This window comes from Ascaphus truei, chromosome 2, assembly GCF_040206685.1.
Source record: "Ascaphus truei isolate aAscTru1 chromosome 2, aAscTru1.hap1, whole genome shotgun sequence".
NCBI classification, from domain to species: domain Eukaryota; kingdom Metazoa; phylum Chordata; class Amphibia; order Anura; family Ascaphidae; genus Ascaphus; species Ascaphus truei.
Genome location: NC_134484.1, coordinates 410,764,323 through 410,778,022, shown reverse-complemented (window position 1 = coordinate 410,778,022; position 13,700 = coordinate 410,764,323). Strand labels below are relative to the sequence as shown.

General features: G+C 39.6%; 1 protein-coding gene across 9 annotated transcripts in view; it reads right to left on the bottom strand.

Moving 5' to 3' along the window:
• The window catches only part of ADAM22 (ADAM metallopeptidase domain 22), a 280,087-nt gene that overhangs the window by 44,875 nt on the left and 221,512 nt on the right, over nt 1-13,700 (bottom strand). For 8 of the 9 annotated variants that reach the window (XM_075587468.1, XM_075587460.1, XM_075587463.1 and 5 more), the window contains 6 exons: nt 13,297-13,402; nt 11,259-11,378; nt 8,378-8,543; nt 6,095-6,209; nt 2,672-2,762; nt 1,975-1,992 (listed from right to left, as the gene is read on the bottom strand). In XM_075587468.1, coding sequence (XP_075443583.1) covers nt 1,975-1,992; nt 2,672-2,762; nt 6,095-6,209; nt 8,378-8,543; nt 11,259-11,378; nt 13,297-13,402 — 616 coding nt within the window. The remainder of the gene's footprint in view (nt 1-1,974; nt 1,993-2,671; nt 2,763-6,094; nt 6,210-8,377; nt 8,544-11,258; nt 11,379-13,296; nt 13,403-13,700) is intronic. The other variant, XM_075587462.1, reaches the window with a different exon arrangement.

Sequence of the window (13,700 nt, the reverse complement as noted above, 5' to 3'; positions counted from 1 at the left end):
GTACGTTATATATAGAACATGTAAGAACTTCAACACAGCTGTGAAAATAATCCTGATAGTCTCAAGTGGCCAACTGTATCAGAAATAGCTAGCAGTTTAATTTACCTAATATATGTATGGAGTATATGACAGAAAGATACTGTATAAACAGTTTTGGCCATGGTTACTAAGCAGTATTACTCCATAAGACACCTCCCAAAGACAGATGATACGTTACAGCCTATTCAAGTGAATGGGCCTGTAGAGGTCTTTCAGCGCTGGAAGGTCTTATGTCAGAAGCACCGCTCCGTAAATATGGAACTCTATCTTTACACATCCCAAGTGATATATGTTAGAACCCAAATAGCAAAACCAGGACAATCACAAGTGATTTATCAGATGAATGAGAATAAGTGAAAAAATAAAATGTCCTATTTGAGCAATAATAGATTATTTTGAGAAAGGTGGCTAATACATTATTTACTATTTTCCTACATGTTGTGTTGTAGCTTAATTTTTGCTCTATGTGCTTATTCCCTATTGCAATGGTAGTAAACTTGCTGATTGAGCACCCAACATTTTTTTTTCTTGCAAAAGCAAATAGTCGATACAGTTCTGTGGCTAACGAAGTGCTTTTAGTTCATCCATTGTAACATCGCCCGAAGAAGAGATTAGTGTATCTCGAAAGCTCACACAAATAAAAGCATTTCGTTAGCCACAGAACTGTATCGACTATTTATTTTTGATTTTTAAGCTCAGATAACACGGTACAACAATATATATATCATAAAACACATCAGATAAATATGTTTACCAAGAGAAATGATCACTTGCAATATTGCATAAATTTAAATATTATTTTTTTAAAAAGGACACACATTAATTCAACCAATATGCTATATCAATAGATTTGTGTGTGAAACTATAGTATCTTCTTTGTGTGCCCACTTGTTGATACAATGTGGCCATTATCTGTAATTATTGTTGTGGTCATATTTAAGCACACACTATTATTTAAACAGTGTGTTGCTATGTTTTCTGAAAGTAGCATATCCTAGCTAATGCGCATCTGACAAATTGAAAAAGAAGTTGTATTTGTTTGTAGAATTTACGTACCGCTACAGTACATCTGCACTATTAGAGATGGATTTCATGCTGCAACACAAGTTAATATTACAAAATGGAAGGACTTCGTGGGGTATTTTTGCTAAGCAGTGCTATTCCACAAGACACCTTTCAGCGCTGGGAGATAACTTATGGCCCTTTTACTTGAATGAGTCATAAGGTGTCTTCAGGAATAGAACTGCTCAGTAAATATGGGCATACGTGTCCCATTACTCAGTGTGTAGAATGATCAGAATCATTACTGCTTGTATCCCAAACACCAAACTAGGTAATACATCATACTGCACACTCTAGTGAGACTGCTTCACGGACACTTACTTCTATCTCCCTCTTGCCCAAATACATGGCAGGTCAACCTTGGCAAAAGGGTGACCTAATGGGTCACTTTTATTATTACATTGGTATGGCATTTCCAGCTGAATCAGGGGAAAGAACACAATGGAAGCCGTGTATCAAAGCAACAGTGGGGAACTTCTGAGGCAAAACATCTGAACCATATATAGCAAAGAAAAAAAATTAATTAAAAATGAATTTTTGGCACTTCTGGTGTAGTTTATTTGGTGCCCGATTTGCACCACTTTTGCCTTTATACATTGACCCCCAGGTTAATATATATATGTTGCAGTCCTGGCAGACAGAGCATGCAGACTTCAACAATGGAAAAGTCCATATCAGTAAGACTACTAAACTTGGCCAGATGTTTCTTTTTAGACTGGGGCTATTCAAATGGCTACTCTGGTCTGGATGTGGACCTCGTGTCTGCTTTGTTGGAATATTTTAAACATTTGAAGCATCTAGTCAATCAAAGAAAACAGCAAATCAAAAGTATGAGGTTTGTATTAAAATGTAAATATTTCACATAACACTTACCTCTCTCTTCGATAGTTTCTTTCCATGTTAAAGAGGAAAAAAAAGAGTTATTCATAAACATATGTCTTGATCACACATTTAATGCTGTATTTGGATTTTTCAGAGATATACTTATGTCAAATATTAAGTCTGTCCACCGTTGTGAATTTTAAAGAACTGGTGTACGACTGTGCACTAATTATCAGAAATCAGTCAGCCCAGAGCCGGTCCCAACTAAAATATTGCCAATGATATATTTCTTAATATTTTCTGTTGTAGAATGAAGATGAATTTTTCCAGATATAAATGTGAATAAATGTATTACATCTTTAACCCAATGTTAGAAATTGTAGACTTGTTGGGATATGGCAAACTGTACTCACTTTATTTCAATGCCAAAATAGATTACTTTAGCAATATTTTCCAGAGGGAGACCAGTAATGCACTGGCTGAAGTTACATATTGGGCCTTTAAGCCAGTGCGTGATTAATGGCCAAGTTATGTACTATTCTCAGAGAAATATTAGTACTGTAAGCTATGTTTAAAAAAAACAAAACATTTTCTAACTGTTACTGCTTAAAATCTCTGCACATCCGTGAACAATTAAAGCCCACATCAAATCAGAAAGCACAGTTTCTGAATGATGCAAGGCTTACATAAATGGAACATGGACATTATTACCGTAACAGAGAATATGATAAGAGACAAGGGCACTTACTTGTATCCCCAGGCTGTTATTCCTAACACCAACGCCAAAACAAGTATGGTGCCAGCAATAGCTCCTATGATTATGTTTGTGCTAACAACACCTGTAAAAAAATAATATGAACTCTCTCAGAGTCTAATATCAAAACGTTAGCACGAGAACAATATTGTTTTTCTGGTATGTCATAAAATGCTATGGAGAACTACTGTATGTCTAACATAGAAGACATGTATTTTTGTCACATTGGAAGTAGCTTTGGGCATCTTTGTTTTTTGTTGTATACATTTAGCCACGCCCACTAGAACTCCTTTTGACACACACATATATATATATATATATATATATATATATATATATATATATATATATATATATATATATATATATATAGTAATGTTTGGTGTTTGTCAGGGCTTGTTGGGTATATGTGTGTTTATTAACTATGTGCAGCTGGTCTCAGCTGTTTTTGGGAGGTAAGTGGCCCTTCCCCCCCAAGGTTTAAGCTCGCCCCTCCCAACTTTCCAAGTTGGCAGGTCAGTTTCATTTTGCTGGGTTACGACAGATCCAATGCAGATCATTCTTCCTGTAATTATACAGGTAAATAAGAATTTTAACTCAGGGAGTGTTAGGACCTTCAAGGTCATGCCTTGACGTTGGCTAGCAGGCTTAAGACACTTTGGCCAAAGAGTTGAACTAAATGACCCTTTTTCAAGAGAACATATAGGTATTGCACTGTTTATTTTTGTCACATTGGAAGTAGCTTTGGGCATCTTTGTTTGTTTTTTGTTGTATACATTTAGCCACGCCCACTAGCACTCCTTTTGACACTTATATACATATATATTATGTGTTAATGTTTGGTGTTTCTCAGAGCTTGTTGGGTATATGTGTGTTTATTAACATAGAAGAGGACCTCATAGAACATACACCTTCCAGGGAGGCATGCAACACATTACTATGCTGTGCAATATGTTGGCAGTGGAAAGGTTACATTAAAAAATGTGCTACAGAACTGCTGCATTATCAGCACTGAAAAGGATAAAGAATATAATAGTGAGTCATGGTTAGTTAGGTCCCATGTGATTAAATGTATATGTGAAAATTGTTATGAATAATAATAAATGCGTTGAAGACCAAGACGCACAAATATTTGCATTTGCATTTGATTTGTTCAACTCTAATAAACGAGAGCAACTTGTAGAATGTATTGGATGTCAAATACATGCTATTGACAGTGATATTGCAAATATATTATTAACAGGCCCCGTGAAGCAAGAAATGTTATTTTGGTATAATGTTAGTAGTTGTAATTCAGACACATTAATGCAATGCTTGCAAGATGGCGGCAATCACACTCAGTAGAAATGATGGGACATTTCAGATAATATATATTTAATAGCACTGTGGCACAGCTACCTGTAACCCTATTGTCACAGTTGGGGAAGACATTTTTGTCAATCCCCAAAAGTCTAAACACACTCAAATGAATAATAAAAAAATAATGATAGCGTACTATATATAAGCTACATCTTTAGTGAAAACAAGGGACAATTAAAAAACTGTTTTCGAGCAATGGGAAATACTATTCAATTGTTTAATTAAAGAGACAAAGAAGATTGTACGCTATCTGGGCACATTTGGAGCAAAATTAAGGCAAATGGGTTTATTCAATAAAGGGCGATAGTGGTGATTCTGCACTGTTGCATTTAGACTCCCATTGACCTGAATGGCACTATTTCACTTTTATTTTATTAAACCACAAAGAGTATAATTTTCATCTGGTGTCTTCTGGCATCAATGTATCAAGGTACACTTATTTTATTCTTTGTACATTATCCTGACAATTGGCAAGCTTCACCAGGAGCTATTGAGTCACCTGACACATATACTGTAATATGATTGGGTGTATCACATTTTGCATTGCAAGTTTTACTGATGCAGCGGCCGTTATTCGAACACTTCACACGTCATGTACATCAGATTCCCGATTTGAAACCGCGGGATGAATTCCAGCCTCCCCGCACTAAGATGCGAGCGCGGCGAGTGCAGAAAAACGAATTTTAGTGTTCTGGCTTTTAAAAACATGAAATTGACACAGTAGCACAGTAGCACAGTAGCACAGTAGCACAGTACTGTACACATTACAATTCATCCATTTTATTGCAAACGAAGAAACAGAATCTGTGAAATTCAAACAAAACATCCGCGATAAGCAGCAGAGAACTCAAAATCGGCGCCGTGATGTGTTCGAATAACGGCCGCTGCATCAGTATGTATCAAGTTACTTTGCTTTTTACTAGCTTATATCAACACGGGATATAAGACGTCTTAATGACCATTCAAATTAATGGGAGATAAGAAGCGCTAAAGGTTAGCCCGCTTTAGTGCATATGGGCCTAAGCAGAGTAATAAAAACATTTGAAGATTTGCGTGACCTGGATATGATAAAATGTGTAATATTCTGCATACTCTTATCTTGCTCTTAATTCTTCTTCCATTAACAGCGTTCTCTATGCTACACTTAATTGCCTTAGAAACGTACATCAAAAGTATCAAACTTGCAAAGCATTATATTTAACTTCATTTTCCACAGGCAAATGAAGGATTTTGTGGGTGAATTCATTTGACTTAAACATTCATATGCCCAAAACACGTAACTCTACCATTTATTATTCAGTTATGTAGAATGTAGTGAAAACTGGTGTCAAATTTAACTTGAGAAAGTAATATATTGGAGAACTCAATAATATTGATACTTCAGTAAGGAGAGGGTTAGATGGATAATTACCAGTGCTGCAGATCCAATGGGCTGTCTTGCTGCGATCACAACGAAAAAAGCAAGGAAATGGGTACTGCGGATTTGTCTTCAAACTGTTATTTTAAGTCAGAAAAAACATTCAACGCTGTGGCTGTCCCTCTAGCCTTTCAGAAGGACGTGACATTGAATAGTCTGAAGGGGCAGCCGGAACATTGGATGTTTTTTCTCTTTAAAGAAATCTTTGCCCAAATGGCTACATATATAAATGACTATATAAAGGCTTAGAGTTGGTACCAACCCCCTCCCCCCCCCCCCTAATATTATTTTATTTTAACCTGTATAAAATATTCTGTCTAAACTCAAATGTGGGTCTACATTTTGTCTATAAGGGCTATCATGTTACCAATATGTTAGAACTATATATGTATCCGTATCTGTTAAAAACCCCAATAAAAAACATTTGTAAAAAAAAAAAAATCTTTGAAGTCACATCCGCAGTGCCCATTTGCTTTCTCCGTTGGCCAAACTTAACGTGAACAGATTTCATTTCTTTACAGGTTTTCTAATATTTACACTATCCTTTTTTTTTGTATTGGGTCTGGAACGTTACTCGTACCCTTAACTATACGTTGTGCATTGCAGATACACTGGCATTGCAATGTCTAGCACATACAGACCTTCAGCTGCTAGTTCTTCATCCATTTTAGATAAGTCTTTGTATGGAAAATAGTTACTGCAATCATCCCCTGTCCAGAATTTGTCACAGACACATTTTACTTCATTACTGCATATCTGAAATTGTTAAACACATGTTCCACATTACCTATTCTGTACTAAACATTGTGAAGGTTAACAGTAGTTTATGGGGCTAGAACGGGGGGGGGGGGCACTCCAATCCTCAAGGGCCACCAACAGGTCAGGTTTTAAGGATTTCCCTGCTTCAGCACATGTGGGTCAGTCAAAGACTGAGCCACTGATTGAGCCACCTGTGCTGAAGCAGAAATATCATCAAAACCTGACCTGTTGGTGGCCCTTGAAGACTGGAGCAGCCCACCCCTGGGCTTGAAGGACCGATATGCAATATTGGCTATAATAACCAATATAGCAGATAGCACTACAAGATCCCATAGGTGATACAAGAGAAAATATAAGACTGGTGCGATGGGAACCCACAGGAATCCCTCAATTCCATAATCAAATACTATATATATTCATGAGGGTTCCCCGCACTCACTTCATCACTAAGAATGAAGCAATCAAGACAGCAAAGGGTAATGCAAAAGTAAATCATTTTCCTGGAGTGAAACGAAAAAATCTATAACCATAAAAAAAGATCAATTAAATACAAAACACCAAATATACACAGACTCCATGAACCACATGGACCAATATACAGTATATCCAAGAATACTAGTAAAAAGGATAGTGAGCAAGTGTCTCACAATTACAGCATTGAGGTATTTCACAAAAATGTGCAGTAACAGAGATGTATCTGTATTTTGTATAGGTACTTAACCAATCTGTGTCACTAATATTATTGTACAGGTCCTGTTGATATATTGTAGTGGAGCAGTATCAAAGTTTAGAAAGTATAGAAAATAATGTCATGAAGCTTGGAGGAATAGTAACATATAGATTATTTAAGATATGGCAATGATCCTGCATATTACAAGCATGAAAGTAAGATGTGTGAAGTCAGGCAATTGCAGTTTGCAACATTTTTAGCGAATATTGCTCAAATTTAGCCATTATCATGAAATCTTCAGAAAACCTGCAATGAATGATAAAGGGATAAAATGTTGGCATGTTTGCTGAACTTTCACAAAAGTTGTGAAATATCATTATTTTCGACAATTTTTATGTTAAAGTTATTTGAATTAAAGTAAATGATTTGACATGTGACAATGTACCATTTTGCCATTTCTCCCCAGATTTCTGATTTCAGATTCACAAACTTGTGCAAACTTTTTGCACATCTCTAGATAAGATAAAAGGCATAGTGGCAAACATAGCCTGAGTACATTAAACTACATTAAAGTGGAGTTAAAATCAAACCTGGTCAGGAAAACTAAAAAAAATAATGGGTAACTAACTCACTGATATTGTTGTAAAAATGGACCGGATGCTAATTGAAATTTGCAATAATTGTCTGTTAATTAACTGTACTGATAAATAGGAGTTAATTACCACTAATAATGCAATGGAGGAGAGAAATATCATATACAGTATTTGGTTATGTTATTGCAAAGCCTATAGTAACAAATACATTAACCCCTTTGATTTCTGAAGCCACCAATGAATAGCACAGGCACCACAGGGGTTAATATACTCACTAAAACATTGCAAATAATTAAACTAACCCACAAAATACAGATGTCATTATAAACCTCTTAGTAGCCCTAGTGGAAATGCAGCCATAGATAATCAACCTGACCACTCAGGGCTAGTAAGGGTATATTACCTTCCTAACACTATACCAAGCACCTTTACATTGTAAAGAGGCAAGTATGGCATTGTTTAGCAATGCTTACTCATCCCTATGGCAAACATGGCATGCAGTCTTCGAGATTGTTTTTATAATGAGCAAATGAAAGACCTCGACACATGAGAACCAAGTCCAATTTGTAATAGTCCCGGCTTTAAACCCCTGTCTATATTCATTAAAGTATTTGCTTTGCCACCTAAAAAATACTGGACTACAAATCCCACAATGCTAAGGAATGTGTTTAAGATATTATTGACCTAAGGTGGCATTCCATATCATTAAGGGAGTACAGTGAGGCCACGTGTTATCTTTTTTGGGGATCCTAGGTAGCAGAAGAAGCTTTAGATGCTTAGAAGTGCACATGACTAAGCAGTACTGCTTTACACTGCAGTATACTAGTTTAACAAGCGTTAGCGGGTTCCACATTTAAATGGGGAGGAACTTGTTTGACTTTTACAATAAGAAACATACGTACGCCATGCCCTGAACAAATTTTGTTTGTGCTGCCCAAGCAAGTGCTCAAGTTGAAAGAATCAATGGCAAGACATCTGTGTTCAAGACACATCATTCCAGTGCCACATGGTGTCCCATCTTCTACATAACCAAGATCAGTCTCCTCATCTAGTTTCACATGTCCACCACTGCAATGACAAACCAAATGTATTGGTTATATTTAAAAACACTAAAGAAATCAATTGATGTATATGAAGTATTTTACAGCACTAATAACGAAGAATGACAAATTGGGCAGTGGGGGGGGGGGGTGAGGAGGGTGGGGGGGGGGGGTGAGGAGGGTGGGGGGGGGGGGGGTTGAGGAGGGTGGGAAGAGGGTGGGGGGGTAAGTGGGTGAGTTGTGGGTGGGGGGTAAGTGGGTGAGTTGTGGGTGGGGGGGTAAGTGGGTGAGTTGGAGATGGGAGGGTGAGTGGGTGAGTTGTGGGTGGGGGGGTGAGTGGGTGAGTTGGGGGTGGGAGGGTGAGTGGGTGAGTTGTGGGTCGGGGGGGTGAGTGGGTGGGTAACTGCAGCGTATTTTCTCGGCGTTACATCAGCGCAGCCCCCCTTGAGAAAGGTTCCGTTCCGGAGCCGAAACGTTGGGATTGGTTGTCTGTCTTCATATGCCTTAATACACTTTTTATACCTTGGAAGTGAGTGCTGCCTCTCTCTTTGCCTGACGTAAGGAGGGTAAGATCTTTTGCTTATTCATTTTTATGGGACTAGCCCCACCATTATTGTTTATTATCTAGAGTGCCAGCTGCTTGTTTTTTGTTTATATATATATATATATATATATATATATATATATATATATATATATATATATATATATATATATATATATATAACAGTGGTCGACAAATCACCCAAAAATCTACTCGCCACCTAGCCCCGCTCCCAGCCTGCCATTAGTCCCGCCCCTAGCCCCGCCCTCACTTTAAAAAAAAAGGTGGCGGCGGGTGGGGGGGGGGGGCGTGGGGGGGGTGGGGGGGGTGAGGTGGGTGGGGGGGGGTGAGGTGGGTGGGGGGGGGGTGAGGTGGGTGGGGGGGGGTGAGGAGGGTGGGGGGGTGGGGGGGTGAGGAGGGTGAGGGGGGTAAGGAGGGTGGGGGGGGTGAGGTGGGTGGGGGGGGTGAGGAGGGTGGGGGGGTGAGGAGGGTGGGGGGGGGTGAGGAGGGTGGGGGGGTGAGGAGGGTGAGGGGGGTGAGGAGGGTGAGGGGGGTGGGGGGGTAGGTGGGGGGGTGGGGGGGGAGTGGGGGGGTGGGGGGGTGAGGAGGGTGGGGGGGTGAGTGGGTGAGTTGTGGGTGGGGGGGTGAGTGGGTGAGTTGTGGGTGGGGGGGTGAGTGGGTGAGTTGTGGGTGGGGGGGTGAGTGGGTGAGTTGCGGGTCGGGGGGGTGAGTAGGTAACTGCAGCGTATTTTCTCAGCGTTACATCAGCACAGCCCCCCGGGAACCCCCCAGCGAGGCCTCCCAACCCCCACACAGAGACAAGGCCAAGGCCGCCCCAGGGACATTGTGAGGCCTCCCAGCCCCCACACATGAGACAGGGCCGCCCTGGGCCTCACTGCACCTGGAAAATAGGAAGAGCACGAGCTACGGCGATGTCCCGCCTCCCCCCCAGGGCACACCCGTTTGAGGTGGGGATGGGGGGGGGCGGATGGCCCCATTGATGTAGGTGGGGGGGTGGATGGCCTGATTGAGGTGGGGGGTGGTGGCGGATGGCCCGATTGAGGTGGGGGGGGGGTGGGGGCGGCAGATGGCCCGATTGGTGGCCCGATTGGGGGGGGGGGCGGATGGCCCGATGGTGGGGGTGCGGATGGGAGGGGGGGGGGGGGGGCGACAGATGGCCCTGCAGGGGCCTGTGGCAGACAGAGGCGCGGACGGGGCTGGCTGCCGGAAGGGGGAGGAGTGAAAGCGCTGATGAGAGGAGGTTAAGTATTGCTGAGAGGCGGGGGAGGACGGAAGGCACTGCTCAGAGAGCCGGAGGCGGGGTAATCTCCCTCAACAACATGAACCCGACTTTTTTTTTTTTCTCCAGCGCGAGCGGGGGAAAAACAGCAGCGCAAGCAGGGAAAAATTAAAAAAAAAAACACGTCTGCTGCTTGGGCCAATAGGAGCTCGCCACGGTGTTAAATCCACTCGCCCGGGGCGTGCAGATGTATAGGTTTGTCGAACACTGTGTATATATATATATATATATATATATATATATATATATATAGTGACATATCTTTTCTATTCAGATGCCCAATACAGTTTTTCATGATTACTGAACCGAGTGCAGTCTTTCTTTACCGGACGAGAGAATGGTAATGTTGTTTTTCTATTATTTGAGACTAGCACCTGTCTATATGAACCAGTACATTGAGTGCAAGCTGTGATGTTTTTTTTATATATATATATATATATATATATATATATATATATATATATATATATATATATGCAAATGTAAATACAACTGTATGCTCATCTGCATGTCTTAGGCAGGTCTGCAACCCCGCCTTTCACCATTATCACCCAGCACACAGCACTTCCACTGCAGCAAGGGATTCTGGGGAATGACATGCAAATGAGCACACAGTGCCACTTTTTGCTTCAAAAACCATTTTTAACATGGTTCCCTATAGGCTTAAGCTATATATATATTCTGCGGAGGAAAAATCATGCAACTACAGTATGTCCAAAACTTACAAAACAAATTACTGCCAAGGTAGGCAGTGAAAATGATTTCATATTTGACATATTAAAAATATATATAATTTCACTTTTGATGACGCAGACATTCAAAGCTGCTCTAAAATGTTTACTTAAAGTGCCGGTAAACTGAACTGGGCACCAAGGACTTTAAAACCAAATCATTATCACCTGCAATTGAAGAATTTCCCCTGGTTTAAGACTGAAGATATGGTCACCTCCCCATCTAGCTCACCCAGTCTTGGCACACTTGAAATATTGGTGCACTGTAGATAACCACAAAGTACATCTCTGGAAGACAAATATAAAAGGAAGGAAGCATAGGGTAACCAATAAGTAAAAGCAATTATTCCCAGTAGATATGATTGCAGTTGTCACAAACAGTGAGACTCCCCCCCAGTTCCAGAGATATTTGAAATTAAAATGTTGATGACCATCCTAAATGGCCAAAAGGGTTAACATCCATTGAATGTGCTGGTATTACAGTACATACAACAGACAGTTAGTGCATCCCAGTACAGGGTGACTACCAGTAGGGCATCTAAAGAAGTCTGGATGAAAAGCCTTAGCTAGAAGGAGGAACTGGATGGCCATTCTGAAACTTCTTGGTAAAGACATGAACAACATGACAGTGCTCTCATGGCTTGGAGCTAGCGGACAATGGTGACACATACAGGCATACCCCACATTAACGTACGCAATGGGTCCAGAGCATGTATGTAAAGTGAAAATGTACTTAAAATGAAGCACTACCTTTTTCCATTTATCAATGCATGTACCTTACTGCAATAGTCATATACGTGCATAACTGATGTAAATAAAGTATTTGTAACAGGGATTTATAGTCTCTCCGCTTGCGCACAGCTTCGGTACAGGTAGGGAGCTGGTATTGCTGTTCGGGACGTGCTGACAGGCGCATGCGCGAGCTGCAGTTTGCCTTTTGGGCGATATGTCCTTACTCGCGAGTGTACTTAAAGTGAGTGTCCTTAAACCGGGGTATGCCTGTACTTTGATGCTGTGACGGCGGAGAATGAAATGCAAGAAGTGCAAATTATTTTCTTGCCCTGATTGTTGGGAATTACATTTCTTATGATATGCTCACTGGGGGGTAACTAAAAGTGTAAATTATCCCGAAAAGCTAAAAAGTAATAATAACATACACTATTTTTTCCCAAGTGCTTAGTACTTTTTTCTTCTTTGCATGCAGATAAGGTCTATTGATTGGAGTATGCTCAATAACATACCACTTCCCTTACCTTGCCACCAATGTACAGTGGCTGCTCCATTTGTACATATTTAAAGGTTTGACTGTATTTTATAATAATTCTGCTGCATGATGGAGTTAACAACATGGCTCAGTTAATATTTACAATCAAAATAGAATTGCTTATGAGTTAGATTTGGTAGGGAATACATATATATATATATATATATATATATATATATATATATATATATATATATATATATATATATATACATACATACATACATACATACATACATACATATATATATATCATTACTTTATACTATTACTCAACTCGTTCTATCAATGATAATTGGGGAAATGGAGGAGCATTTTGGAGAATGCACCTCAGTAGAGGTGGCTCACAATTTTAAACCTATGCAATCTGTATTCTTTGGCATACCACTTCAAAGGACAGAAGTGAACTGTGGACAGGTTTTAGTGCGTTAGCTGACTTACACCATTTGAAAAAAAATCAGACACATATTTTTAAATATTTTGTTTGATCTTTAAACTTTTCTGTGTTAATAAAAAGCTTTGGGGGATTTTTACAATCTTTATCTAATGTCATTTGGTGATGAGGCTTACCTTTACATTACTGTGGTGCCACAAATAGATTGCAATGTCTCTGGACAGGGACTCTGTTCATTTTATTGTTTTCAGTATTTGGAGACTAGCAAACATTAAAAAACCCTAAACAATTGTTTTTGTCAATTACTGTATGAAAAATATATATATATATATTTCAATCAGTAATTGACAAAAACAATTGTTTAGGGTTTTTTAATGTTTGCTAGTCTCCAAATACTGAAAACAATAAATATATTTATTTAACCCTATTCGTATAAAAAACATCTTTCTTGATAGTTGAAAGGTTGGTAACATATTTGCAGTGGCATGTTTGTTCAACCCTAAACAATGAAAACAAAATAAAAATGTTTTCTCTATAATTCGTCTTACTGTTTGTTGCACTGTATCCAAGTTTCCTTATTTTTGCCACAGTTGCCTTTCTCAGTTCCTTCTATATTCAGCTTTTCGTAGCAATATCTGTCTGCAGCTGTCACTTCTGAAAGTCAAACCAAAAAAAAAGAAGAATGAAACATTATTTTAAATGTCTTTCTTTTACAAAACATGAATTTCATAATAAGCAATTTCTTTGCAGTGGTTTTTATTTCACATTTATCTAATACGGTGACTTTCAACCTTTTTTTGAGCGCCGACAACCCTGTAGGATTTTTAAAATCTCAGGGCACCCCTGCTCATCAGACCAATCACAGCCCATCTTCCTCACCTGCCCCACACTAAACCTACTCACACGCATCAAACCCATCACACTCACCCCATTCATACACACTCACACGCAT